This window comes from Schistocerca nitens, chromosome 2 (genome assembly GCF_023898315.1).
Source record: "Schistocerca nitens isolate TAMUIC-IGC-003100 chromosome 2, iqSchNite1.1, whole genome shotgun sequence".
NCBI classification, from domain to species: Eukaryota; Metazoa; Arthropoda; class Insecta; order Orthoptera; family Acrididae; genus Schistocerca; species Schistocerca nitens.
This window is the reverse complement of record NC_064615.1, coordinates 900,723,896-900,751,369: the sequence shown is the minus strand read 5'-3', so window position 1 is coordinate 900,751,369 and position 27,474 is coordinate 900,723,896. Positions and strand designations below refer to the sequence as shown.

General features: G+C 37.7%; 1 protein-coding gene across 2 annotated transcripts in view; it reads left to right on the top strand.

The window, feature by feature from the left end:
- Positions 1-27,474, top strand: part of LOC126234697 (chromosome transmission fidelity protein 18 homolog) — a 511,528-nt gene that overhangs the window by 89,305 nt on the left and 394,749 nt on the right. For both annotated transcript variants that reach the window (XM_049943438.1, XM_049943437.1), the window contains exons 11-15: positions 4,129-4,319; positions 9,024-9,272; positions 9,364-9,462; positions 12,572-12,689; positions 13,425-13,595. In XM_049943438.1, coding sequence (XP_049799395.1) covers positions 4,129-4,319; positions 9,024-9,272; positions 9,364-9,462; positions 12,572-12,689; positions 13,425-13,595 — 828 coding nt within the window. The remainder of the gene's footprint in view (positions 1-4,128; positions 4,320-9,023; positions 9,273-9,363; positions 9,463-12,571; positions 12,690-13,424; positions 13,596-27,474) is intronic.

The window sequence follows — 27,474 nt, the reverse complement described above, 5'->3', positions numbered from 1 at the left end:
CTACTAAGTTAAAGGTTGAGAAAATAGTATGGGGCAAGCTGGAAGGGTCAAGACTAAGAGTAAGAGAAAGAGGTAAGGAAAGTTTGAGACAGGTGAGGTAATATGGAGGAGAAAGTAACTGAGAAACTGTAAAGTTGGCATGGGGACTGAAGAGTGGAATGGGGTGGCAACAGGACTTGTCTTAAAGGCCAGTATATGATAAGGCTCAGGAGAGACTGAGCTTAATGGGACTGTGGAATCAAATGAAAAGCTACCGGCATACTTCTCACTTACAGAATTAAGAAAAGCTGTTACTAGTGGGGTATCCAGATGGTGCAACTCATGATGCAGCTGTTGTAATAAACCACGCCATGTTGAATTGCATGCTCCACAACTGGATAGGGAAGTTAATAGATAGATTGCTTGGAATCATAACTATGTAGAAGTCTGTGCATAGGCAGCAGTGAAGTTAAAAACCAATGTGGCTGCTTACACAATTAACTGTATGTTTAATGTGGTATTAATACTGGGGCAAGGGATAAAACTGGAAAAAAAAATATTTGAGGACTGAGAAATAAAATTAATGAATTAATTATCTGCACAGATGATTTAGAGTCCTCAAACCCTGCTGACATAATCTGCCTCTCTGAACATCATGTGACCACTGTTATAGAACTTTTAACTGTTACAGGATTTAGGTTAGTGTCTCACTTTTGTAGAGCAGAAATGGAGAAAGGAGGAGTTGTCACATTCATCAGGAACTGTCATTAATTTAAGAACATAGACATTCATAAATTTTGCCCAGAACCGCATATGGAAGCATGTGCAACAGAAGTAGGATATCATAAAAGATCCTTCATAATATTAAGTGTATACCGAGCACCTGCAGGTAACTTTAATCTGTTCGTAAACCACCTTGAAGCTGTACTGGCCCATTTAACAACCAAAAACAAAGAAATAGTGATTGCAGGTGACTTCAGTGTAGATTTCCTAAAAGATTCTCCCAATAAGAACTTATTTGAGTTAGTAACACTAACATTCAACTTAATTCCCACTGTAAAGTTCCCCTTTAGGGTAGCCAATTGCTCACAAACAGCCATTGATAATATCTTTATAGAAAAGTCCAATGAACAAAATTATATTACAAAACCAATAGTCAATGACCTCTCAGACCATGACATCCAGTTCCTTCTGTTAAATGTTAATAATGAATAGTATATAAAATCTTTTAAATTTGAACTCAAGAGGGTAATCAAAAGCCAAAAATTGATTATTTTAGAACACCCCACAGAGACATTCACTGGAGTGATGTTTACAGTGATCATGGCATGAATGAAAAATATAACACTTTTGCTAATAAAGTGCTTACCTTTTTTGGACACTGCTTTCCCCCAAAACTAACCATGGTTAAAGCAAAGTCTACAAAGAAGCCATGGATTACTCGAGGAATAGAGGTATCGTGTAAAACAAAAAGAAAATTGTGTCTGTCAATCTGAAACAGTTGTGATGTTGATGCTATAGCACATTACAAGAAATACTGCAAAATATTAAGGCATGTAATATGGACATCAAAGCAGATTTATTACAAGGAAAAGATAGTCATATCAGATAACAAAATAAAGACAATATGGGGCGTGGTGAGGGAGGAGACCAGTAGAACCAGAGATGTGTATAGCGTTGCAGAACTTTTTAACAAACATTTTATAACTGTTGCTGAAAATATAGGGTTGTCAGGTTCTGTAGATGCTGCTGTGGAATACCTCAGGCCAGATATTTCAAGTAACTTCCATAATATGAATTTGACCCTCACTACCCCAGCAGAAGTAATGTCCATCATAAAATCTTTAAAATCAGAAACATCTAGTGGGTATGATGAAATATCAACAAAGTTAATTAAAGAATGTGATTCTGAGTTAAGTAGCATATTAAGCTATCTGTGTAACCAGTCGTTTATCAGTGGAATATTTCCTGAATGGTTGAAATATGCTGAAATTAAGCCAGTGTTTAAGAAGGGAGATAAAGAAATAGCATCAAACTTCTGTTCAGTTTCACTTTTGCCAGCATTCTCAAAAACTTTAGAAAAGGGAATGTTTATCCGGCTTTATCACCACCTTATCACAAATAACATACTGTCAAAGTCGCAGTTCGGATTTCTAAAGAGTTCTGATATTGAGAGGGCTATCTACATTACAGTGAAAATGTACTTAATTCGTTTGACAAAAAATCGCCGGCAACTGGTATATTTTATGATATGTCAAAGGTATTTGACTATGTAAATCACAATATCCTTTTAAGTAAATTAGAATATTATGGTGTAACAGGAAATGCTGCAAAATGGTTCAAATCTTATATCTCTGGCAGATAACAAAGGGTGTTATTAGGAAAGAGACATGTATTAAGCTATTAGGCATCATCCAACTGGGAACTAATTACATGTGGGGTCCCACAAGGTTCCATCTTAGGACCCTTACCTTTTCTTTTGTATATCAATGATCTTTCATCAGTAACATTACCAGATGACAAGTTTTTTTTTGTTTGCAGATGATACAAACATTGCAATAAATAGCAAATCAAGTGTAGTTTTATAAAGATCGGCTAATAAAATATTTGTGGACATTTATCACTGGTTCCTAGCCAATTCTTTGTCACTAAACTTTGAAAAAACACACTACATGCAGTTCAGGACTTATAAGGAGTGTCCCATGAGTATGTGCATAACAGACAATGACAAGAAGATAGAAGAAGTGGACAGTGTTAAATTCTTGGGACACAGCTTGATAATAAATCCAACTGGGAGGAGCACACCACGGAACTGCTGAAGCATCTAACAAATCTCTATTTGCTATGCAAATTGTGTCAGACATATGGGATATAAAAATGAAAAAGCTGGCATATTATGCTTACTTTCATACCATAATGTCATATGGGATGTTTTTGGGGGTAATTCATCAAGCCAAGCTAAAGTTTTCCGGGTACAAAAATGTGCAATAAGAGTTATATGTGGTGTGAACTCAAGAACATCCTGCAGAAACCTGTTTATGTAACTAGGGATACAAACTTCTGCTTCCCAATATATTTATTCATTAATGAATTTTGTCATTAAAAATATATCACTTTTTCAAACCAACAGCTCAATTCATAGAATCAATACTAGAAATAAGAATAATCTTCACAAGGACTTAAAGTCACTTACTCTTGTACAAAAAGGTGTGCATTATTCAGGAACACACATTTTCGATAATTGCCAGTAGCCATAAAAAGCTTAACAATCAATGAAATTCACTTTAAGAGAAGCCTAAAGGATTTATTGGTGGCCAACTCCTCCTACTCCATTGATGAATTTCTCAGTAGAATCAAGTGATTTTCCTGCACCATTTCAGTGCAGTAATGTGTTCATTGTAAATAAGTATTGTAGTAGTTCTACTATATGTTTATTACCTTATAAATACAAAGAAAACTTTTTTTAAAATTTTAAATTCAGTGCATTAATGCGATCTTAATAAATGTGTGTTTGTAAAATTATTATTCCATATAGTGTCCATATAAAAAAAAAAAATAATAATAAAAATAAAAAAAAGACGATAATTCCACTTGGGACCTGTGGAAGGTACATTAGCTTATTTGTTTCAGTTTTAAATATTTGTCATGTATTATTGTTGATCCTCACTACGGATCAATTGGAATGAAGGTAAATCTAATCTCTAATCTGCAAGGTGACTTGGGATGTGCTTCTGGGAAGGGCCTTGCACCTGTTTCTTTGATAGCAATGTGTGGGATGAGACAAGTAGTGGTGTAGGAACAGAAAAGGGTACTTTACATAAATTGAATGGCTGATAGAACACCATTTTTAGGGGAAGATATTCCACATTTCAAGACACAATGAGAAGCTCAAGTGTGTGTGTGTGTGGGGGGGGGGGGGGGAGGGAGAAAGAGAGAGAGAGATTCTAGTAAAAATGTACACTCAAGTTATTGAAACATTGTACTGTGCATGTATCACCTGTGATACATAGGAGTTCTGTCTTGTATTAAACTAGTATTTACTTCTGTGAACCTACCCCCTTTTGTATGATTTACTGCCATTGATACTGCATTACATATCTTTTTTTGGTTGCTTTGGGTAATATTCTTGCTTTCTTATATGACTTTAAGGCATCAATTGAAGTTTTGGTGAAATTCGCCACGGGAAAGGATGTTGGAAAGAAACGTGCAAAGAAGAAAGCTACACCAACATTTCTGAAACGCCCAATTATCTGCATATGCAATGATGTTTATGTACCAGCATTACGTCCACTCCGGCAATTAGCATTTGTTATACACTTCCCTCCAACTGCCTCTGCACGGTTTGTACTAAGAAATTTATAATTCTGTTTAAGTTTGACATTTTGTTGTGTTTTTTTTTTATATTTTCCTTCCTTTCTTTGAAGGAGTCTTCCAATTTAAATCCTGTAAGGATTCAAATATCTCAGTTTTGAAAGCCAAGAGCCTAAAATTTTTGGAAAATTATTAAATTTTCTAAATAGGTGAACATCCTGTAATTTTGCATGTCTGCATTTAGATGGTCATAAAATGCTGACCACTAACCTAGATGGGATTCATAATGTGCATTTCTGCTTTCATTTGTTTTTTACTGTTGTCTGACCAGAAATTTGTTTTATGCAGCTTTCCTCATGTCTGTCAAGTCTCCGAAATTGTGCATGTGACCTATATGTAGGGTGTAGCAGAAACAATGACATATTTATCAAGCACAGGCCTTTTTTGGAACACTATCTTCTATAGAGTTTACATTGGTACCAGTACATAGTGCAATTAAAAGCATTACTAATCAGTATGAGTCATTGGTCACATGAACATAATGTATTCACTGTTGGAATGTTTTTCAGATGTGGTGGTAGTGTCATATGAGTGCAGCATTTGTTTCAGTAACATTTTGACACTGGTTGTATTCAGAAAGTTATGGCCCAATAGTAGATTATGAGATGGGTTCAGTGGTTCAGAGCAACAGCACCTGCAGTGTATAAGTTGCCATCTAGCATACCTCAAATGGTTGGTATCCTGAACAACATTGCAATAGTGACAGTTACTTTTCTGTCCAGTGCAATCAGTTCATCAACATTCACAAGTCCTTAACATTTTGGACAGAAATGTGCAATGGATGTTGCATCTGAATATTCACTTCCATCCCTAAAAACTCCAGGTGGCACTACAGTTATTAGCCAGAGATCAGTAAGCATGTCACAAGCTCTGTACAGAGCTTCTGGATATGGTCGACACTCAATCCTTTTCTCAACAGTTTTATGCCATCTGACAAGGCCCATTTTCCGTAATTGACAGCGTGAACAAACAAAACTGTAGGTGCTGGGTGCCTACCAGTCCCAATCAAATGCATGAAAAACTACTTCAGGTGCAAAGGTTACTGTGTGGTGTGGCATGTCTGCATAAGGTGTTATTTGTTCATACTTTTTTTGAGAATGATGCAGGTGTCACTGTCATAGTGACATCAGATAGACATGTTGTTATGTTGCAACAGTCTGTAATGTAGGAAGTCCATCATAAGAATAACTATATGCAGTCACAGTGGTTCCAGCAGGATGGTGGAACTACTCACACAACCAGAATGATCATGACAGCCGTGTAAAAGATGTTTCCAGAGCATATTGATTCCCACTTTGGTGATGTCAGTTGTCCACCCCATTCGGCAGATTTTTTGCCTTGTGCCTTTTTTCTGTGGGGATTTCTGAAGTCCAAAGTGTATGCTAACAGGCCAATATCTACTAAGGACTTGAAAAACAACATTCCTGTCACAATTGAGGCAATAACAAGTTACACACTTGACTAGGTTATGGAGAGTATGCGTGTTCATGCCAAGAATTGTATCACCATCGGTGGTGGACACACAAAGGACATAATTTATAAAAAGTGACTTATCTGATAAAATAGTATAAAGTGTTCTCTTGAATGGACAATGTCCATTAATAATATATAGCTGTGTATCTTCAGGGTCAGAAAAAAATGTTTAAAATGTGAGTGCGTCAATGTTTCTGCTGCACCCTGTAGAAACATACCCCTTCTTTTAGTCAAATTGTGTCATAAAGCTCTTTTCTTCCAATTCAGTTCGGTACCTCTTCATTACTTATCCAGTCTACTTACCTAATCATCATCATTCTTCTGTAATGCCATATTTCAAGAGCTTTCTACAACTTATTGTAATTGTTTATGTTAGTAGTCTTTAAAACTGTACCTTACTTTGTTCGTGTCCTGTGTAGAGGAGGAAATTCTTGCCTCATATTCATAAAAGTCTGATGAATTTGTTTAGTGTAATATTATGTAAAAAAATTACTGCACTGAGTATTTTCATGGGGTTACTTTTGAGGAGTAAAAGTAAGAGTTGTAGCTTCACTCTTTCTGTAAACAATACAGGTTAAACAAGTGCCGGCTGGAGTGGCTGTGTAGTTCTAGGCGCTACAGTCTGGAGCCGAGCGACCGTTCCGGTCGCAGGTTCGAATCCTGTCTCGGGCATGGATGTGTGTTATGTCCTTAGGTTAGTTAGGTTTAATTAGTTCTACGTTCTAGGCGACTGATGACCTCAGAAGTTAAATCACATAGTGCTCAGAGCCATTTGTTAAACAAGTATCAGTTAAAATTGTTACTTTTTTCACATTGAAGCAATCATTCTTCTTACTGAAACAAAAGAATTACCTGCAGAAGTATGATATTGCAACATCTTCGGAAATGTGGTTCTTGATATTCTGAATTCTTTCATTAAGACTTGTAGTACATTCTCACTACTTTCTTCAGATTCTTTCAAAATATTTAGAAAGATACATAAGAAGTAATGGCAGAGATTGAAGGAGAGGAGGAAAAAGAAATACAAGTAGAGATTAACACTACTGATGGAATCACTGTGGAAAGAGAATATCTTGCAAAACTTCCAACCATTTTATACTAATACTGTATCTAGATTTATTCTACAAATCTAAGAACGTGGATTGATATCATAATTTTACTTCAAAAAATCACCGGTATTGTAGCTTTGAACTAAGATACACATAAAATTGTATTTACTGCTTGGTTACTCCAAAAATGCTTTGTATCCTACTAGTTAGTTCACTGATTCAAATCTATCATCCATCCATTCATTCATATCTTGCACTATCTTGTTGCATTAGGACCATATTTAAAGAAAACCTCCAGGAATGTAGAAAAAGTCAAGGCCTACATTAAAGAAGGAAGAGCAGCTGGCAGCTTGAATTAATTGTATTGATCCATTCTAGCCATCTTTATTTATTCTCCATCATTTCTCTTTCCACAGTGATTCCATCAGTATTTTTAATCTCTAATTGTATTTCTTTTTCCTTCTCTCCTACAATCTCTGCCATTACTCCTTATGTATCTTTGTCAGTCATTCTTATTTTTGCTTCTTTCCCTTCACCTTTTTCTTAATTCTCATTGCTTTCGTTATTGGATTAGCACCAGTGAGGAAAAGAAGCACATACATGAAAATAACATGTATCATAGCTTTTTTGATAGTATAATAGTTTCAAAGTTTTGTTTGTATTGTCATCCTTATCAATGTTTATTCACAGAATTTATGCAAAGTTTCCAGGCAAGTTTCTAACAAGGGAACCTCCCCATCGCACCCCCCTCAGATTTAGTTATAAGTTGGCACAGTGGATAGTCCTTGAAAAACTGAACACAGATCAATCGAGAAAACAGGAAGAAGTTGTGTGGAACTATGAAAAAACTAAGCAAAATATACAAACTGAGTAGTCCATGTGCAAGATAGGCAACATCAAGGACAGTGTGAACTAATGGAGCCGTGGTCCCGTGGTTAGCGTGAGCAACTGTGGAATGAGAGGTGCCTGGTTCAAATCTTCCCTAGAGTGAAAAATTTACTTTCTTTATTTTTGCAAAGTTATGATCTGTCCGTTCGTTCATTGACGTCTCTGTTCAGTGTAAAAAGTTTAGTGTCTGTGTTTTGCGACCGCACCGCAAAACCGTGCGATTAGTAGCCCAAAGGACGTGCCTGTCCAATGGAAACTGAAAACATTTGATTGCAAGGTCATAGGTCAACCGATTCCTCCACAGGAAAACACGTCTGATATATTCTCTATGACATTGGTGACGGCATGTGCGTCACATGACAGGAATATGTTGTCGACCCACCTAACTTGTACACTTGATGAATGGGTAAAAAGATTCTTCTACCTTGCCCAATTTAGGTTTTCTTGTGGATGTGATAATCACCCCCAAAAAAGTGATGAAAACATAAGAGTTTGTCACATAAACGGCAACAAATGAATGCAAGTTTCACAGTCGCACAGTTTTCCCTGTGCTCTGTCAAAACATACGTTTTTAACGTTTTCAAGTTTTTCCGTGTGTAGACTGTCAAATCCTGCATGTGTCCAAGCAAATCTGAACATGTCCTGGAATTTTGGAGAGCGAAGTTGATGTCTGAGTGCATGAACTTTGATAATTGTCTGAAAATAAAAAATTAAAATTTTCTCCCGACGTAAGACTTGAACCGAGGACCTATCTTTCCGCAGCTGCACACGCTAACCACGGGACCACAGCGCTCATGGGTTTACACCCACCTAATTGTCACCTATCTTACACATGGACTATCAGTTTGTATATTTTGCTTATTTTTTCATAGTTCCACACAACTTCTTCCTGTTTTTTCGATTGATCTGTGTTCAGTTTTTCAAGGCCTATCCACTGTACCAACTTATAACTAATTCTGAGGGGGGTGCGATGGGGAGGTTCCCTTGTAAGTATGCAAGTTTTAAAGTACAGTTTCAAGAACAGAGGTGAAAAATGTTTAATGACATGTGAGTTTTTGCTATTATATTGTGAATAGTAAAACTGCGGTTATCGTTTCATACAGTTGTGAACTTATTTGAGCCAAAGCAAATAATTGTAAATATAAAATAAAGAAATTGAGGTATTGTGAGGTAGAATTTGCTAAAGACTTGGATATAAATATGACACAACAATCCAAAATTAAATTTAGTCTTTTAATGAATACTTTGTTACTTTTTTGACAGACTAGCTCAAAGATTGCTAGAAATCTGCCGGAAGCAACGAATCAAAACAAATATGGGAGCATTAACTGCTCTTGCTGAGAAAACTAGGAATGATGTAAGGGCTTCTCTGTCTTTCCTGCACTTTTTTAAGATGGAAAAGAAAGAAATCAGACTTTCAGATGTGCAGAAATCTAATGTTGGCCTCAAGGATATGCAGAAAGGTTTATTTACTGTGTGGCAAGAAATATTTCAGATCCAGCGACCAAAAAGGTAAGCATTTAATACATTACATGCAGAGTTTCATATTACGTTTCTAATCTGTACTGCAGCTTTTAATAATCATATTTGTTGGTTGTAACAGAAAGTTTGTTGAGACTAATAAAGATGATTACAAACTGGAACCAATGCCTGAACTTACTTCACCAGAAATGAAATTTGGAGAAACCTCAAAAGCATCAAGGTAACCTTAAACTCTAAGTTCTTTTGTTGTCATCTGCTTCATCCATGTGTTTGCTTCTGCATATTGATGTTTGACATGTGCTTTCAAGGGTATTGAAACTGAAGAAAGGCTACATCAGTGTTATTCTTTGCTTAATTAGGTATAATTATTGTAAGTAACCATTATATATTTGAAGATGTTATCATCATCTTAGTAAAACTTCAGAAAAAAGTAGTGAGTCTTGGAGATAAAGTGATTGACTAACATTCTTCTATTTTCATATTTTTTGATATGATCACATGAGGATTTCACAATGCCGGTACAGTTTTGACCTGCCAGTGTCATATAAAGACTGTCAGTAGTTAAAAAGGGATAGAAAGGATCATTATCTGGATAATTAATTGGCAAATTTAACAGATTCTATAATGATTCTTTGTGTCATCGATCTACCTATTGACAGACTGAAGATGACCACTGGGTGATCAAAACCAGTAACGGCATTGTGAAATTCTCATGTGATTGTGTCGAAAAATATAAAAATAAAAGTTGGTAAAATGTATATAATGTCTTTAATGCAAAATCCTATGTATAGAAGTACCATTGTTGCCATTATCAGACAACAGTTGTATGTAGATCGATGACAAAAAAGCAAATTAGTGCCTCGTAAACAAATCTTTTGGCAAGTAAGAAACTTGTTGAAATGTGATTACTCATCTACCAGTGTACTCTGTTGATATCATGATGTGAACTTTTCAGTGAACTTTGTCAAGAAAGCCTACACTTACAAAAAGCACTTCATTACTTAAATAACTTCTGTTATATGTAATACAAAGCGAACAAAATGGTGTTGTATGGTATAATACTGTATAGAATATACATGTAAATCATTCGAGGTAGTGTGATTAATAGGATTACAAAGACAGTTATTATTCTTCCCATTTGGTGAAGGTATTGCCAGTTTAGAATCTTTATCACCTTTTACTTACCTCCTTTATTGAGGCTTCTAAATAGCATATTAGGATCGTCAGCCATTATGAGCGCTCAGAAGTTTTTTTCTCATTGGGTATTGGGAAAACTAACAACAGTCTATGTGGTGTAGGACTTTTCAGTACCATAACTAAGTAATTGTAACCTAACAGTCTGAGCTAATTCCCATTTATCTTCACAGGTTCTGTAAAGAAAGTTCATACTGTATTTTTGACAATGGCTGCTATGCGACCGAACCACCGAATCCTTCTGTCAGTAAATGGGGTATGTTCTCAACTGACTCGGTTGTTTTAATCCCCTCCCCTGACGGAATGACCCGCTTCCTAATTCCGTATGTATATCACCAATACGGACTTGTAGCTGTCACGCCTTTGCGCTTACTGCTATGTATTTAAACAGTAAATAGCTCAATCCTAATGGTAAGAGGTAGTAGTGAATTCAAGTTGTTAATATTTGAATACAGCACAGCTGCCACACACTCAGTTCACTTTTACTCCGCTACTACCCTCGCCATTGCACAACATTAACTATGCGCTACTTGGACCTTGCTAAGCTATTAAATTCACTTGCGTGTACATTTTGACCATTACTTGCCAGTATTTACCTAATGATTAAAGCACACTCCTAACCGGACTATGTCAAACTTGTACTTCACAATGCTTAATCTTACACAGATTTTCTTAATAAGTATTTTCTTAGTCACCACAAACAACTGAATATTAACGGGATTCTGGTATGTTAAATATAATGACACAGCTAGTACTACTTAGCATTCAAAAACTATTTCTGGTCCTATTTGCCACTATATTTTCAGAATCATAAGAAACTAATACAGTTGTGTCTTGCTACACTTGTAACAGGAAGGAAAGTAAAAGTGAAATTGATGATATGGCTCTTTTCTGCCCTTTGTCCCAATCTCATTTACACTGTGGTGGTAGTACACCACTGAATTATACATTGAAATACAAATAATTTGTTTTCATGTAGTAAGTAATTTTGAAGCATTTGCTGTTGGTAAACTGCACAGTAGCAAAAGGCTGTCAATACATGTAATCCTGTGCTTTGCGTGTTATCTGTTATGTCTTCCTTTGCACACACAGTGGTTCTTTAGTGGATGCAGGAGCAAGGAACAGACGTTGTTCATTAATAGAGAATTCAGATATTAATTTACTCTACATCTAATATCAAATAGTAAAAACAATAAATAACTTTGTTGCTGTAACAGCAGTGCCTTTTCAATGGTGGGCTCCATGTGGTTCCCAAGTCATGCAGCAACTGTAAACCATAAAATTACCAAATAAGCAGCAACCAGTCACAAAATCATGTTTTATTTATTCACTTTTGCAAATCGATTTCAACTGATTAACAGCCATCATCGGTGCTTTCAACCAATATGTGCCCTGAGTACTACTCAACTAATCAGTTGAAATCAATTTGCAAAAGTGAATAAATAAAACATGATTTTGCGACTGGTTGCTGCATATTTGGCAATTTTAACAATGCCTTTATCAACAGTAGATCTGAATGTAGAAATATATGGTATACTGTCAATCTTCAACACAATGCCTGTTGCGAAGGTGTCGAAACCTGGTCACTACGAAAGTCTGTAAACTTTATTCAGCTGGCAAACACACAAAATGGGATCAGTGCATGAATGTTTGAACGTAAGTACACCCATCGCTGGAACTCCAAGAGGGGATGTTTGCACCTCATTAGTGGCGGCATAATCGTTCATGGCAGCACCCTGTGCTGCAGTGGCGGATGTAAGAAACATGGTTGTGTAACTGGCAGCTTGCGTATTTGAAAGTGCAACTGCCTGGATTGCGGCTGATGCCGCTGTATCAGCCAAATTGAAAAGAAAAAAAGTAGACTGTGATGAGCTAAATGTTGATGACCAAATCCATGAAAGTTTGTTGAAAAAGTGACATGTAGAAATCATTCTTAATTTGATATTAGGTTTAAATTAGTAATGGCTATTGCATCAGCATACCTAAAGCCTACATGAACATTTATCGAAATGTTTTGTTCTACTGTATCTAAATATCAATATAGACTAGAATTTGATCATTGAATAATGCCCCCTGTTTCTCCATTTTTTCATGTTTGGCCTACATAAACTTTATTACCATTTTCATTTCTATAGGATGAGGAGTATTTTGCAGACTGTGCAGAGCCATGGTGATTATGAGAGACTTGCACAAGGTGTATTTGAAAATTACCTTAATATGAATTTAAAAGAAGGATATGCTCAATTGAAACAGGTAAGCAATTATCTTTCATGGAAGAAAATTCAAAGTGTCAATTTTTTCAATGTTATAAAAATTGTCTACAATTAACATTAAGGTTGAACACTAGCAACAGGTAGCATACTGTTGGTAACGTGCTCTGCATCTCATCAGCATTGACTTCAGTGTTTATTTCACTGTCTGCATTAATTACACCCGCACTGCAGTTGTTTGTCAAAACTGGTTCTTCAGCTGGTACTTTTCTCGTGCATACTGTTGTCAAGTGTGTGTAGTCTTCAGTCTTCGGCTGTACATTCATTTTCTTTGCATCTCATTCCTCTGTTTATTTTACCAGACATACCACGTCCCTCTCCTTATACCTCTAGTTAAATCTTATTTCTTTTAATGTGTTACTAGCTCATAGTTGAATTGATTTGTTTCCATATTGTAGTCTTAGCGTCCTGTATTTTTTTGTGTTAACTGTAATGCTTCTTGATCTTTTAAGGAAGAGATCTTTAATATTGAATCCCTCTTTATTTTATTTTTTTATTTTGTTAATACTCTTGTGACACTAGTTTTGCATTTAAGTAGTGCAACTCCTTTTACTGATACATCTTGGAGTGCTATAAATTGGAAATAGCTTTCATTTACATTAGCTCTTTCTCTGCTAAGCAGACATTATATATTAATTCCAGTTATTCCAATGTATCTGAAAGATTTTCTTTTGCTCTTAGAACTTAAATTATGGCTGAGTAACCTTTATTTTTTCAGATTACTGATAGCTTGGAGTGGTTCTGCACATTAGATGTTTTCAGTCACCACATCCATGCCACACAGAATTATGTTTTGATGAGCTATCTTCCATATGCATTTGCATTTTGGCATTTCACATTTGCATTGTCTTCATGGCCAAAGATTACGTATCCCAATGCAGGGTATGAGGTAAGAAAAAAATCTTTATACGTTATAGACGTTAATGTAATTGCATAGTTTTTAATAAGAGTAATTTGGCATCTTCAGAGTTTGCTGACAGAAGTTTATAATTTGGTAAGTGTGTAAACCTGTTTCACATACAATTATGGTGTGGGAAGTTCTGGCAGATTGTAATTAATTGAGAAGTAAAGATAATAACTCATGGAATAGTAGAGACAGTGAATTGCCACCAACAGCCACTTAAACAGAACTGAAAATGTTGCTAGCTTTCAGATGAATCCTTTTTCAAGCTAGAGTGTAAAAACGACACACACACACACACACACACACACACACACACACACACACACACACACACACACACACACACACCTGCTGTACAACTACGTTGTGCCAGATGAATACACACTGCCAAGTTTGCAGTTCTGCAGTTTGTGTCGTGGGTGGGATGAGTGGGCAAGGGAAGAAAGGAGGCAGGAACTGGAGGGGGAGGGTGGCTCTGATGGAGGCAGCAGGTATGTGGGATAGAAATGAAATACATGACCAGTGGCACTAGTGAGTTTGTTTCACGTATTTCATATATAATTGTAATCCAATTATGCTTTGCAAGAAACGGTTCCCTGTAAGCTATAAAAATGTCGAGTAACAGTGTTGGAGACAGACAGAGCATCTAAATCATGTTGTTACACTACTTTTTTCTGTTCTGAAATAAGAGTATCAAGTAATTTGCACTGTAGTGATTGCATTCTTGTGTATTAGTGCTGTGAGATCACCCACCATGTGAGTCATCTGGACACCTCTCTAACAGCAATGACACTAGCTGTATTCATGTGATGTATGTCCAAATAATGTTGTGATATAGTCAACAACAAAATATGGAGTACAATATTTAGGTGTTATTGTAGGTGGGGGAGATATCAAATGACTGGCCATACGCTACCATGAATTTTAAAATAGAATAAAGGTTTGATTAATTTGGAAGTCTCTCTTGAACATGTATACTATGTCCTTGAAATCGTTCCTGTAATGGACAAGAATGACAGTAAGCTGCATTATAATGTTGAGACATGTTCCATTTTTTGAAACATGCAAGATTATTAACTGCACTGTGTTTGCAAGAAGAATGCTATCATTATAGATACTATCCTTGGCAATGTAAGTCAGAGCCATACTGATGTGATCCTGTATCGTTATCAGAACTGCCAAAGCTGTGGATCCCGCCCCCCTCCCTCTACTCCCCCCTCTTGTAAAACTATCTTCCCGGAATTTTTTTCTACTCAGATTTAGAAAATTTTATAACTTTATAAGAACTTTTCAAAAAAATGAAGCATTATTGAAAAAGATATGACTTAAATTAACTATATTTGTGAAAAATATTGCACACAAATTTAATGTATGATTGCAGTAAATAGTTTACAAGTTGGGTACAAACTTCTGAAAAGAATTGAAACTCAAACAAAATAAGTATTGTTTTCTGCATGGCAGCTACTGCACATTGGTTTTAGTACAATCTGTAGTAAAGAATAGCTTTCTGTTTTGTCCGCACTATAACACAACAAATATTCCATGATAACCAAATTTATTTGACCTTCTGTCACTCAAACAAAACTTAAGTTCGACTACACAACACTTCGCTGCCTGTAGCGCCAAGGAGAAATCAGAGTCACTAGTAGAGAATACAAGTCCAAACCACTGCCAACCGGTCGATACCGATGCGTCGCAAGTTTCCAGCCAGGGAGGCCACAGTACGGTTCGGTTGTCGTTAATCTAGGAGCCGGGTAGTAACACAGTCATCGGCGAAGATTGAACTGGTTAAACGGACTCAGGGAGCTCGCTTAAATCCACAGGTCCGGCCAATGAGAGTGTTGGTAGATGGCGCCCTTATACGGTTTCTCACTCTGGTGGTAAGGGCAGCGCCGCCAGGGTAATTCGTATGGATAGTGGTGTGTACGCTGCCACTAACCCCGCGACAGTGCGTTCACTTACACCAGTTGTTGACATCGTGTGCGGCGCCAGCGGTACTCGTTGTGTAACTTCTGAAATTTTCCTGGAATATTTCTTCTTCTAATAATTTTAGGTGTGCAGCCAGATGACGTCAATATTCTGCTATGATATTTTGGCTCAACGACGACCGGCCATCTTCAGGTGAGTAGGCAGCTACTGAAGAGCCCAGATGCATTCATGGTATTTATGCCAAATCTTGCGCATGCGAAACGTGCTGGCATCTTTCGGAAAATGCATCAGGTGATGACGTATGGGGCAGATGACTTGTGTGTGCTGCCCTCAGTGGTGGAAGTGAGAAATGATTTAATCATTGAGTGTCGAATGACCCCATCAATTCTGTTGTGACTGGATGATTTTAGTTATAACAATATTGTGAAGACAGAATACAACACAAAGCTGCCAGAGATTGTGGTCATGCGTGTGTGAGTTGTTGTTGTTAGTGTGTATGTGTGTGTGTGTGTGTGTGTGTGTGTGTGTGTTGGTTGAATATTTTCAGTGAAAGCCTCTTTGTCTGTAAGCTCACTTTCTGACAGTCTTTCTGTGTATCTCCATTATATGGTGAGTAGCAACTATCCTCTTCATAATATTGTTACACTCCTTACTGGATTTTCCATTGTTTAATTTTAATTATAGGATTCCAGTTTTTATTGAGCTGAAAGCCATTGTCAAGATTTATAAGATTATCGGCAAGAAGTATTTCCTCCGATTCTTTGATTACTGAATTCCAAACACTAGAAACTCGAGCTAAAATTTTTGTTCTATTTTATTCCATTGAGTGTTCCATGGAAATAGAGTCTTGTTCTACTGCTGATTGTAAGGGTTGCCAAAGATGAGGGTATCTTTCATGTTCTGTACAACACTCCTGAACAGTTCATGTAATCTGACATATATATGCCGCACCACACTCACAGGGAATTTTGTAAGTGCCCACCTTTTCAGTTGTAAGTCATCTTTAACAGAGTCAACCAGGGCCAAGCTCTTCACTGGTGGATGGAAAGTTACCTTGATTTTATTTTTCCTAAGCAAGCTGCGTGCAGCATTCTCAGCATATGGAAGGAACACAGTTGATATATAGTCATCATCAATATCCTCAGTGCATTGCTTATTGTTATAGCTGTGCATGGCTTTCCTTATTTGGCATGAAGTGTAGCCATTTTCTTTAAAAACCTTCTCCAAATGTTCTAATTCTGCATGGGGGTTTTCACTATCCGATATTACTTGCACGTGGCGTATTAAGGTACTGGTGGTTTGTGAGGGGTTATGGCAGCCAAACGCCTGGAGATATAGGTCTGTGTGTGGGTTTTCTGTACACAGATTGTCCCAATGATTCATCATTCTTACAGTGTACTAGCATGTCTAGAAATGGTGAAGTCCTATTTTTCTCAATCTCCTTCATAAACTTGATGTTCTCATGTAAACAGTTTAAGTGAAAAAGGAATTTCTCCAGTTTTTTTGTGCCACAAAGGTGTACAACAAAAGTATCATCTACATAATGCCAGAAAACCGTGGGCTTTAAAACAGCAGATTAGAGTGCTTTCTCCTCAAAGTCTTCCGTAAGAAGATCAGCCACCTCAGGGGGCAAAGGACTCCTCGTGGTGACGCCTTCTGTTTGTTCAAAGGATTCATTATTAAATAAGAAGTAGATTTAGGAACGAGTATGTTCAAACAAGGCTATCAGGTCAGCTCTGAATAAGTTACCAATAAGACGTAACAAGTCCATTAAAGGCACTTTGGTAAAAAGCGAGACCACATCAAAGCTAACTACTAAATCTGAACAGCTAAGCTCAACTGTACTCAAGCGACTGATAACTGATTGAGAAAGATGAACTTCACCCTTTCTCAGCATGCTAGTATGTCGCTAGAATGATGGGTCATTGGGTCATTCTGTGTACAGAAAACGGATGCACACAGATATATATCTCCAGGCATCCAGCTGTCTTCACCATGCACAAACTGCCAGTGTTCTTAGTAGCTTGATGCATCAGGCACACATAATATCGGACAATGAAAACCTCCACGCAGAATTAGAACACTTGGAGAAGGTTTTTAAAGAGAATGGCTACACTTCATGCCGAATAAGGAAAGCCCTGCACAGTTATAATAGCAAGAAGCAATGCACTGAGGGTACTGATGCTGACAATAAATCAACTGCATTCCTTCCATATGCCAGGAGTGTGTCGTTTAAGACAGGCAGATTGCTTAGGAAAAATAAAATCAAGATTATTTTTCATTCACCAGTGAAGAATGTAGCCCTGCTTGGATCCATTAAAGGCAACTTACAACTGAAAAAAAGAGGGTATTTACAAAATTCCCTGTGAGTGTGTTGCTGCATACAGAAGCCAGATGACATGAACTGTCCAGGAGCATTGTACAGAACACAAAACATGCACCAAACCTTGGCAGCTGTTAAAATCAGCAGTAGCAGAACACTATATTCCCATGGAACGCTCAATGGAATGCAATAGAACAAAAATTTTAGCTCCGGTTTCCAGTTTTTGAATTCAGTAGTCAATGGAGGAAATATGCTTTGCTGATAATCTTATAAATTGCGACAGTGGCTATCAACTGGATAAAAATTGGAACCCTATAATTAAAATTTTTCAGTCAAAACGGAATCGATGGATTCATTCGATACTCAATGATTAGATCATCTCTCACTTCCACCACCGAGGGCAGCACACACAACTCAGCTGGCCTGTGCGTTTCATCACCTGGTGCATGCGCCAAAAGACGCCAGCACATTTTGCTTGTGTAAGACTTGGCATAAAAATCGTGAATGCACCTGGGCTCTTGAGCAGTTGCCTACTTAACTGAAGATGGCCGAACATCTCTGGGCTGAATTGTGCAGAATGTCAATGGGCTTCGGTTGCACATATGAAAATTATTAGAAGCTGTGTCATATTCTATCAATAAGATAGCTAAATTGGTCAATCTGCTTTTTGCCAATAATCAATGTTACAAAGTTTTTTGTCATCTTTAATTTCAACTGTTTGAACCAATTGTGCTGTTGCTGTGTAAACCGCATTAGCGATAGACATGTCTTTGGTAGTAGTCATTTCCTGCTGTCACTGCTTGGACAAAATAATACTGTAGAATTGGTAAGTGTGTGTTAACAGTCTTGTAGTGAAATATTATCAAGTCTGAAATGGTGTGTGCTTAGATTATGAGCACTGCTAGTCTAAAATTATGAACTGCTGCTTCTTGATTAAACATTCAGATAAACCAAAAAATTTCTCCTTGATGTGGACTCCTGCACCATTTCAACAGTTCCTGTGTTGGAGTCTGAAAGCTTTTATCTGTCTTCAACCTCTACTAAATAACAGAAAGCACTTTTTGTGAAATACATTTATATTCCTCCTTCAGCTACAGTATGGCAACACTTCATAAGATGTTTGTGTTCATACATGTGCAAAGATATTACGTACTTTGTGTATGACGTTTATGACAGATCTTGTAGATCTGACGCCTAACAAATCGTGGTGTGTCTTCCATGATGTCGGCACTTTATTCAATGGCACATCCCATTCTCTGGGTTGGGACACCAAAAGCACAGAATTACTGCCAACCCAGCGGGTACTGCAACATGTAGCAGAACTGCCATCATAGTCCCACCTTGAAGATGCACATTACCTATTTCCACCAGTGTACTTGCAAGAACGGTTAAAAATTTCCAAACGGTTTGCGAATCTAAACTAATGCGCAAATAAAAATACTTTCACTGTGCTGATCATCTCCCGTCGACTAGGTGGACATTGGGTAACACATCACTTTACCAAAGTTGTATGTTACACCACAGTAGACACAAGACAGGAAGACAAGGGCTAGGAGAACTCAGATGCCTTTCCCAAATACTTATGAATATGTCTGAAAGAACAGATGCTGTTGACTAACAACAGGTCTGTGAAATATTTTTGAAATTAATTTGCTGACTGTGAATTCCTTGACATTGGCTGTATTAGGTATAGGTCTGTTATCCAGAGACAGCGCGTGAAAGAATTACATGACATGTGGAAGTCTGGCTTTTTCCAGGGAGTGTGTATGGGTAGCCAAAGCGGTTAATGCAACCATTTGCGATAAGTGGGAAATCTGGGTTTGAGTCCCAGTGTGGTGCAGATTTTCATGTGTCATTATTGGGTAGCAGATCAGTATCTAATACAGTTGATGTCAAGGAATTTGGAGTCATCAAATGGATTTTTAAAAATATCTCTTCCTGTTAGTTCTTAAATCATCTTACTAACTTGACATTCTTTCCTCATCAGTTTAGCACCCCCTGTGTGCATGTGCCCTTGGCGGGGAGCTGGTACAGCCCAGATGTTAGCTATCATGTTGGACACTGCACGATATGTATGGAATGGTGTAAAAACAGCACATATTTTCCTGTTGCCAACCATGCAATAGGCGTTAATGTTACCACATCAGCTTACTATGAGAAATAAGTAGTTCAGTACTCCTTTCCTGGCAACACAAGTGTAAATGAGTGATGTGTGATAATCTGAGATTTGTTGTTAGGTCAGTCACTTTCGTATCAGCTGTTGCGCAGTGCTGCTTCTGTTGGTAGTACCAGTTCTAATATAGAATTTGTCTCAATTGTCACTCCATGTTCTGCACAACTTCCAGCTCATCATCTTGGTACACTTCAGTCATTCCAAATAATAAACACTAAGCAAAAACAGTGGGCCTTGTTGGTCTGCTTTCAATGTTCTTATAAATCCTACCTTTTCTTGCCGTGTTCAAACCCTCACTACTTACTGACTTACATACTGAGGGATTGCATGATGGTTGATTGCAAACATATATAGCCAGCTGGTAGGAGTTACAGACATGATAATAAAAAGTCACTTGCTAGACTGCAAGATATGTAAGTGTATCAAACCTGGACCTGATGATGTGTGTGTGATGAGTTACTGTTGTTTGGGTGCACCATCATGGCTAATACATGGATAAGTCCATATTGTACACTGAAAATCTATAGACTTGATATTATTATTTTATTAATATTGTACTGGGATACAAAAAATGGTATTGGGTTAATGAAGGTAAAATAAACCAGTTTCATCAACAGTGAAGATGTTTTTTGCATCTCATTCAAGTACTACAGCCAATGTAGACTGTAACCAGTCTGGACTCATAGTCAATGAAACTTCTCTAATTTCACTGCACAATTTTTTTAAACACATACTGCTTTTCTTAAAATATTTCAGCGAGCATGGATTTGAGAAAATTCAATACCCGTTAAGATCATCAGCTCGTGCCAGTAATAAAGGTCCTTATATATGGGAGCTTTCTGAGACCTACCTTGTTTAAGCCAAACAAGCAACATATTGTCTACATCTTTGTGTTTAGTGATTATTATCTTTTTCTCTCTGACTCAAACATATTGCACTCAAAAATCGTTAATATGATCTTGGTTTTGACTGTGTCAACAGTGCTGAGTTAGCAGTGCCCAACTCCTTAGAGATTTCCATTTTCAATATCACTTTGTCGTCAACTGCCTTAAGCAGCTGCACCTTCATTTCAAGGGCTTAGTATCGTCACCAGTGAACCTTGTAATGAAAGCAGATGAGCTTGCATAGATAGAACAGTGGAAGAGTTTAGAAACTACCCATAGAGTACACATATGTGACGTCATATGAGCAGATCTGCTGATGGAAGTGTTTATTTGCAAGCAGCAGTAAATGGAGCAGGCTAGTGCTCCTCCAGAAGTAAACTGCTGTGGGCCTAGCCTTGTGCTTTGTGCCTAGAGTTGTTGTGTAGTCAGTCATTAGTTGCCCGTGCCAGCCATGCACTGAGCATATGGCATGAGCTTATCTACATGTGTTCTGATGCTTCGCTTCCCGTAGTTCAATTTGCATGACGAGCTTGTCCCACTCATGAGACTGTGTTCCCTGACTGTTACCAAGTCACCATTGGTCTGTGAAGTAACCACACTGACCATGTTGAGTAGTGGCATTGTTATGCCTTCTGTAGAAACTAAAAAGGGAATTAGCAATTTGTCCCAATTTCTCTGCTATTGCATGAAAAAAAATTTACATAAAAAAAGCAATGTTAACCAGCTTTGATGCAAATTTCACTGATTCCAAAACACAATTCACCAGATTTGACACCCCCATCACTGAATTCGAAAACTGACTGAAGTGCTTCAACAGTGGCACTATCTAAGGATAAGGAGTAAAGTAGCAACAGAAGAATGTGTCTTTAACTTCCTTGGGACTCGCAAAAAAAAAAGTGAGACAGTGAATCTGAGAGACATAGCGAAAGCAGGAGTAAGGTATATTTTTTTCATCCAAGAAGAAATTTTTTTTTGCATTATAGAATTTTAGTTCATATTAAAAGAAAATGGATATGATGTTACAAAGTATCATTTCATGTTACCCAAATTTTCAAGTTCATGTTTTTCCCAATATTAACTTCATGAATACTTCCAGCAGAGTTCTGAGATACAGATACCTAACTGTCAGAAATTATTAAACAGAATTTGTGGCCAGTAATTAACTTCAAGAGGCAATATTTTTAATCCTACAGATGAATGCTAAAAATTTCTTCTCTTTTAGGTGATAATGAACAGTAGTCCTGTCTCATTACTTCGTGTTTTTCCAAAGATAATTTTCCTTTTCATACAGTTAACGAACTGGTATTTCGTAAGACCATGAGGTACATAGCCTTGGCCCTCCACAATCGCTCGACTGCCACTCACTCCTTATGGATATTAGTCAGAGCTGATACCAAGGCAGGCACTGGTCAGATCATCAGGATGGTTGAGGGCCAGTGTATTGAGGATACTCTGTGCAAATCTGCTCCTGCAGAACATTGACGTGGCATCAGTCATCCTTTGGAATACAATAGTAGAGAGATTCTTGTGTGCTTTTCCAGCTATTGGGATTTTGTTACTAAGGAAAAACTTGAGATTAAATTAGCAAGTGCCATTACAAAAAAAGATGGATACTTCTTTGTAAATACTGCTTGGAATCCTGCTGTCTCCCAGGGCATATAACATTATATATACAAGAGAGAGAGAGAGAGAGAGAGAGAGAGAGAGAGAGAGAGAGAGAGAGTGTGTGTGTGTGTGTGTGTGTGTGTGTGTGTGTGTGTGTGTGTGTGTGCATGTATGTGCATGTATGTGCGTACGTGGCCGCGTGCACGTGCGTGCTTGTCCGTGCGCTCGCGTCTGTTTTCCGCATTTGCCTTATTATGGCTCTTAGTCAGCGTAGCCCCACCTACTGGGATTTTAAATTCCCTTGTACAGCAATCTCTCTTTGCATTTGTAGTTTGAAAAAGACCAGATGTGCACCTGTCAAAATATCAGTGGTTGTCGAAGACATCACCCAACTACATTCCTGTCAGTAGTGAAATGTTCCCCGAACAATTCTGGAGCAATGTGGGAGTGATGGGATGTTGCATGTTTTGCTGATTCACATTTGCAGAATTGTGCAGAGGAGGGCCATTAATAACAACACAATGCAGAGCAGCGAGATTTGCCTGTTGTTACTCCAGGAAGCGAGGGCTTTGAGAGTATGTTGCTCACACTAGGAGATAAGCCATGCAGCCCCATACAGTGTATGATTGAATGCAGCATGTGGTTCACAGCTAGCCCAAGCTCAATCTGTCAGAAATAATGTTATCATAAAAGAAAGGCAGCAGTTGCAGTTTAATTTGTAATGAAAAAGTAAATCATCTTATAACCAATTTGAGGTACCAAAACATAAAGAAAATTGTCAGAAATACTGGCCAAGCATGGTCAGCATTTAGTGAAGCTGATAATTGTGAATTTAATTACAACTAGGTTATAAAATAAAAAAATAATTGCAAATAAAAAAGTGACTCAAAATAACTGCAATGGCAAACAAAATGGTGAAGCTGACCAATGATCACTATATCCATGAAAATGCTACCAGACATTGGAAAACCAAAATGCAATGAAAACCAATGAAATCAGTGCAGAATTGTTTTCTATTATTTCATTGCTTGTATGCTTTTCTTTGTGTTAGAATGTCAGTGTTGGGTATCAGTTGCTGGTACATTTTCTCCATTGCTCTTTAAACACAGTCTTTAATGAATTTGCCTTCAGAAAATGGTTTGAAATTGACAGACACTGAGTGAGGAACAGTGTAGCTGATTCTCAGAGGATGGTCTTTTCGTGGACAATTTGCATCCTGCCTTAAAGTTTTTTTTTTCTTCCAAATATGGCTTATAAGTTGCAAACTGTGACAAAATTAAAGTCAAAATTGCTCTTGAAGTGAAAATAGGTTCATCATTCTATGGTTGTTCTGGATAATATGACTGTTCCATAGCCGGCCGGTGTGGCAAAGTGGTTCTAGGCGCTTCAGTCTGGAGCCGCGTGACCGCTATGGTTGCAGGTTCGAATCCTGCCTTGGGCATGGATGTGTGTGATGTCCTTAGGTTAGTTAGGTTTAAGTAGTTCTAAGTTCTAGGGGACTGATGACCTCAGATGTTAAGCCCCATAGTGCTCAGAGCCATTTGAAATATTTTTGAACAGTTCCATAGTTGTTGTCCAGCACTGAAATTAGTGACTGCACTGCGACCAGTCAAACTACCATTACGATCTGCAATAGTTTCAGCAACTGATTCCATTGACGTATTGATATGTTGCTCCACATTAGGGACAGAGTATTGAATGAGAAGTAATATCATAAGAAAAATATAGTAGTAATCTTTTATAAGAGGTTATAATAGATACTACTGGCTCCAATCTCTTCATCTATGGTTTTAAAAAACTTTCTACAATAGGGAGAGGGGGGAGAGAGAGAGAGAGAGAGAGAGAGAGAGAGAGAGAGAGAATCAACTTTTCATAAGTTTTGAATAGAATGATGCAAGCTTTAACTTGAGTAATATTTTTGATCTTCAGTACAGATTACAATGTAATTTTTAAAAATTGTTACTTGAAGTATGAAATTACAGAACAGAGTACCAGAAAAACAGCTGTATTGTAACAAAAAGTAAATAAATTAATTCTTACCTAAATTTCATTATCATCCAGTTTATCAAAACACTACCAAGTCTCAGTTTCGGTAGCTGCCATTCTGTGTGCTGATACATTAATTCTTGCTCTTGAACTGTTTTAAAGAACAATACAAAACCAAACCAGTATGCCAAACCATGAAAACAAGGGGATTCCCAGTGAATGAAATATGAACAAAACAGTGCCAAGATTGGCAAAGTGTCCCAAATGCTCAATCACTTACATGCACACTAGTCATTTGCTGACTTGCTGGTGCTTACACATTCTGTTATTGGAAGGGTTTTAACGGAGTGATACAGCCAAAATTTTTAGAAAATGATAAAAATGTAATAAATGATTACTGTACTAGGATCGTTTGATACTATACCTACTATAAAGTACTGATACAGGGCGAGGCATAAAGGATGAACGGTTTTCAAATGAACAATACATCGTTAGGAGTACTTAAAAAAATTTTAATTACAGATTAACACTCAAATAATATTGCCATTTAACAAAATTAATGCTTGAAAAGAAAATCACCCAGGTGACAGCCGTTTTCAGTGATGCACTTCTCAAGGCGCTCTCAGAAGTTGGCTTCAACTCTCTGCAACATGCCTCTGTCTATTTGGATGATTTTCACACGAACAGCTTCCTTCAATTCTTCAAGTGTACGTCGTTTATGCACATATACACATGATTTATGGACATACATACATGATTTATGGACATACATACATGATTTGTGGACATACCCACCAGATTTGAGGTAACCTCACAAAAAGTGAGGTCAGTGGAACGAGGAGGCCAATGAATGTCCCTGAACCAGCAAATAACTCTACCACGAAAAACAGTCTTAATTGCTTCCATAGTCAATCTTGCCATGTGTGCTGCAGCTCCATCCTGCTGAAACCACACTCGCCGGATAGGAATACGTTTTCTTCTTAATTCAAGTAGGAAGAATTCAGTGATAATCTTTCTATATTGTTCAGAGGTTATGGTTGCAGTGTCCCTGTTCTCATCTTGGAAAAAAGTATGGACCAATACCATCTATACCTGTCACAGCACACCAAACAGTCACCTTGAGACTATGTAATGGTTTCTCATGCAGTAGTTTTGGGTTTTCACTGTCCCAGTATTGGCAGTTCTGCTGATTTACCATTCCATTCAAATGGAAATGAGCATCACCACTCATAAGCAAAATAATGTTGTCATTTTGCTCAAATATGGCCTCCATTTCTCGGGCAAAATTTAGCCGCTGTTCATAATCTCTTGGGTTTAATTTTTGCACAATGACCATTTTGTGGGGATGAAATTTTAGATTAGTATGCAAAATACACCTTACCGAGTAATTACTGAGGCACAGCCCAGCCGAGTGTCTTCTAGCAGATTGACCAGGACTATGGAGTATGGCTTGCTGAACTCTTTCCACATTTTCTTGTGTGTGAACTGCGTGAGGAGCTACTGGTGGTATTTTGTTCATAACTGTTCCTCGTGCTCGACATGATTCTACACCACGTAAAATGGTGTTACGAGTGGGAACACTATCATGTCTAACAAGATTGAAATGGCGAGGAAATTCATGCTGCACTGCAATGATAGACTCACTATTGCGCACAAAACTATCATAGCTAAACACATGGTGTTGCACAGTCCACAGCTCCATGACCTTTACTAAACAAAATGGCAGGAGCTACCGATCACGTTACCACATCACTCCCCCCACTCCGACCGCCTGAGCCTAAATACTAGCTGTTCTAAAAATGCCCGTCCTTACTGCCTCACCCTGTATGAGTAAAACAATCAGTATAAAAGTGTCGAGTGATTAAGTGGTGATACAGAGATGAAGGTACTCGATACCCAGTAGCATCAGTATTATTTACATGCAACTATGCCAGATCAAGATATTCACCATACATTGTTGATATGGTGGCATGTGAAAAGTCCAGTGTCTGTATGACCTTGACAGTGAAGTATGGCATTTGTCACTGTGGTCTCATGTGGAGTGAAAGCTGGATTAATTATTGTGAAACATTTTGCTATGAAGCCATTTCCTTTCTGGAGAAATGTTTCGACCTCTACATTGATGTGTCGTTGTTGCAGGCTTCAGTCTGAAGACTGGTTTGAGAGCAGCTCTCCATGCTGCTCTATCCTATGCAAGCCTCTTCATTTCAGAATGATCTATGTACAGATAATACATTTTGGAAGTATCAATTTGGTTTTCCTCCAATTCTGAATTTTCTTGTGCAAGGTTTGAAGGTTCATAATCTCCTTAAACTTAGGCGCGTGCTTCATTATTATTGCTTTCTTTTCCTTGGTGTCAATTCTTCACTGATGATTGAGATGTTGTGGTGGTTGAAGGTTGAAATGATCTACATAAAATTTTTTGTCATACGTTGCACATGATATGGAATGCCTGTCTCACTCACCAATGCCGACAGCCGCTTCTCGTGTCATTCGCTACTCACAGTTCGGCTGTCAGGTCATCTGCACCACCTGCACATGCTGAGTGCTGTGCTCCACGTATCTCTACAATGCTAGCCACATTTCCCGTAGGTTAGTTCAGGTCATGTGATATAGTGCATGCACTCCCAACAGGCAAAGATTAACATAAGCATTTATATTTTTACTGTATCAATTTACAAGTTTCTTAGATAATTTTTGGAAAATAAAATTGCGTGAAAACATAGGAAAGAATTCTAGAAAATTACAAACTGTGTGCAACAAAGGACACTTTCCAGTTGCTCTCTTGAGGGCTAGCACATAAGGCTGCACTTGCAGCTGACTGGCTGCAGAGAGCATTCCAACCAGTTAAAGAGCACATTCACAGATTGACCATACATGCTGCTAACAACAAATCAGACACAGCGTATGAGTCCACAGGTAAACTCACAAAGCACATGAAGTTGATTGAGACAAAACAGAAAG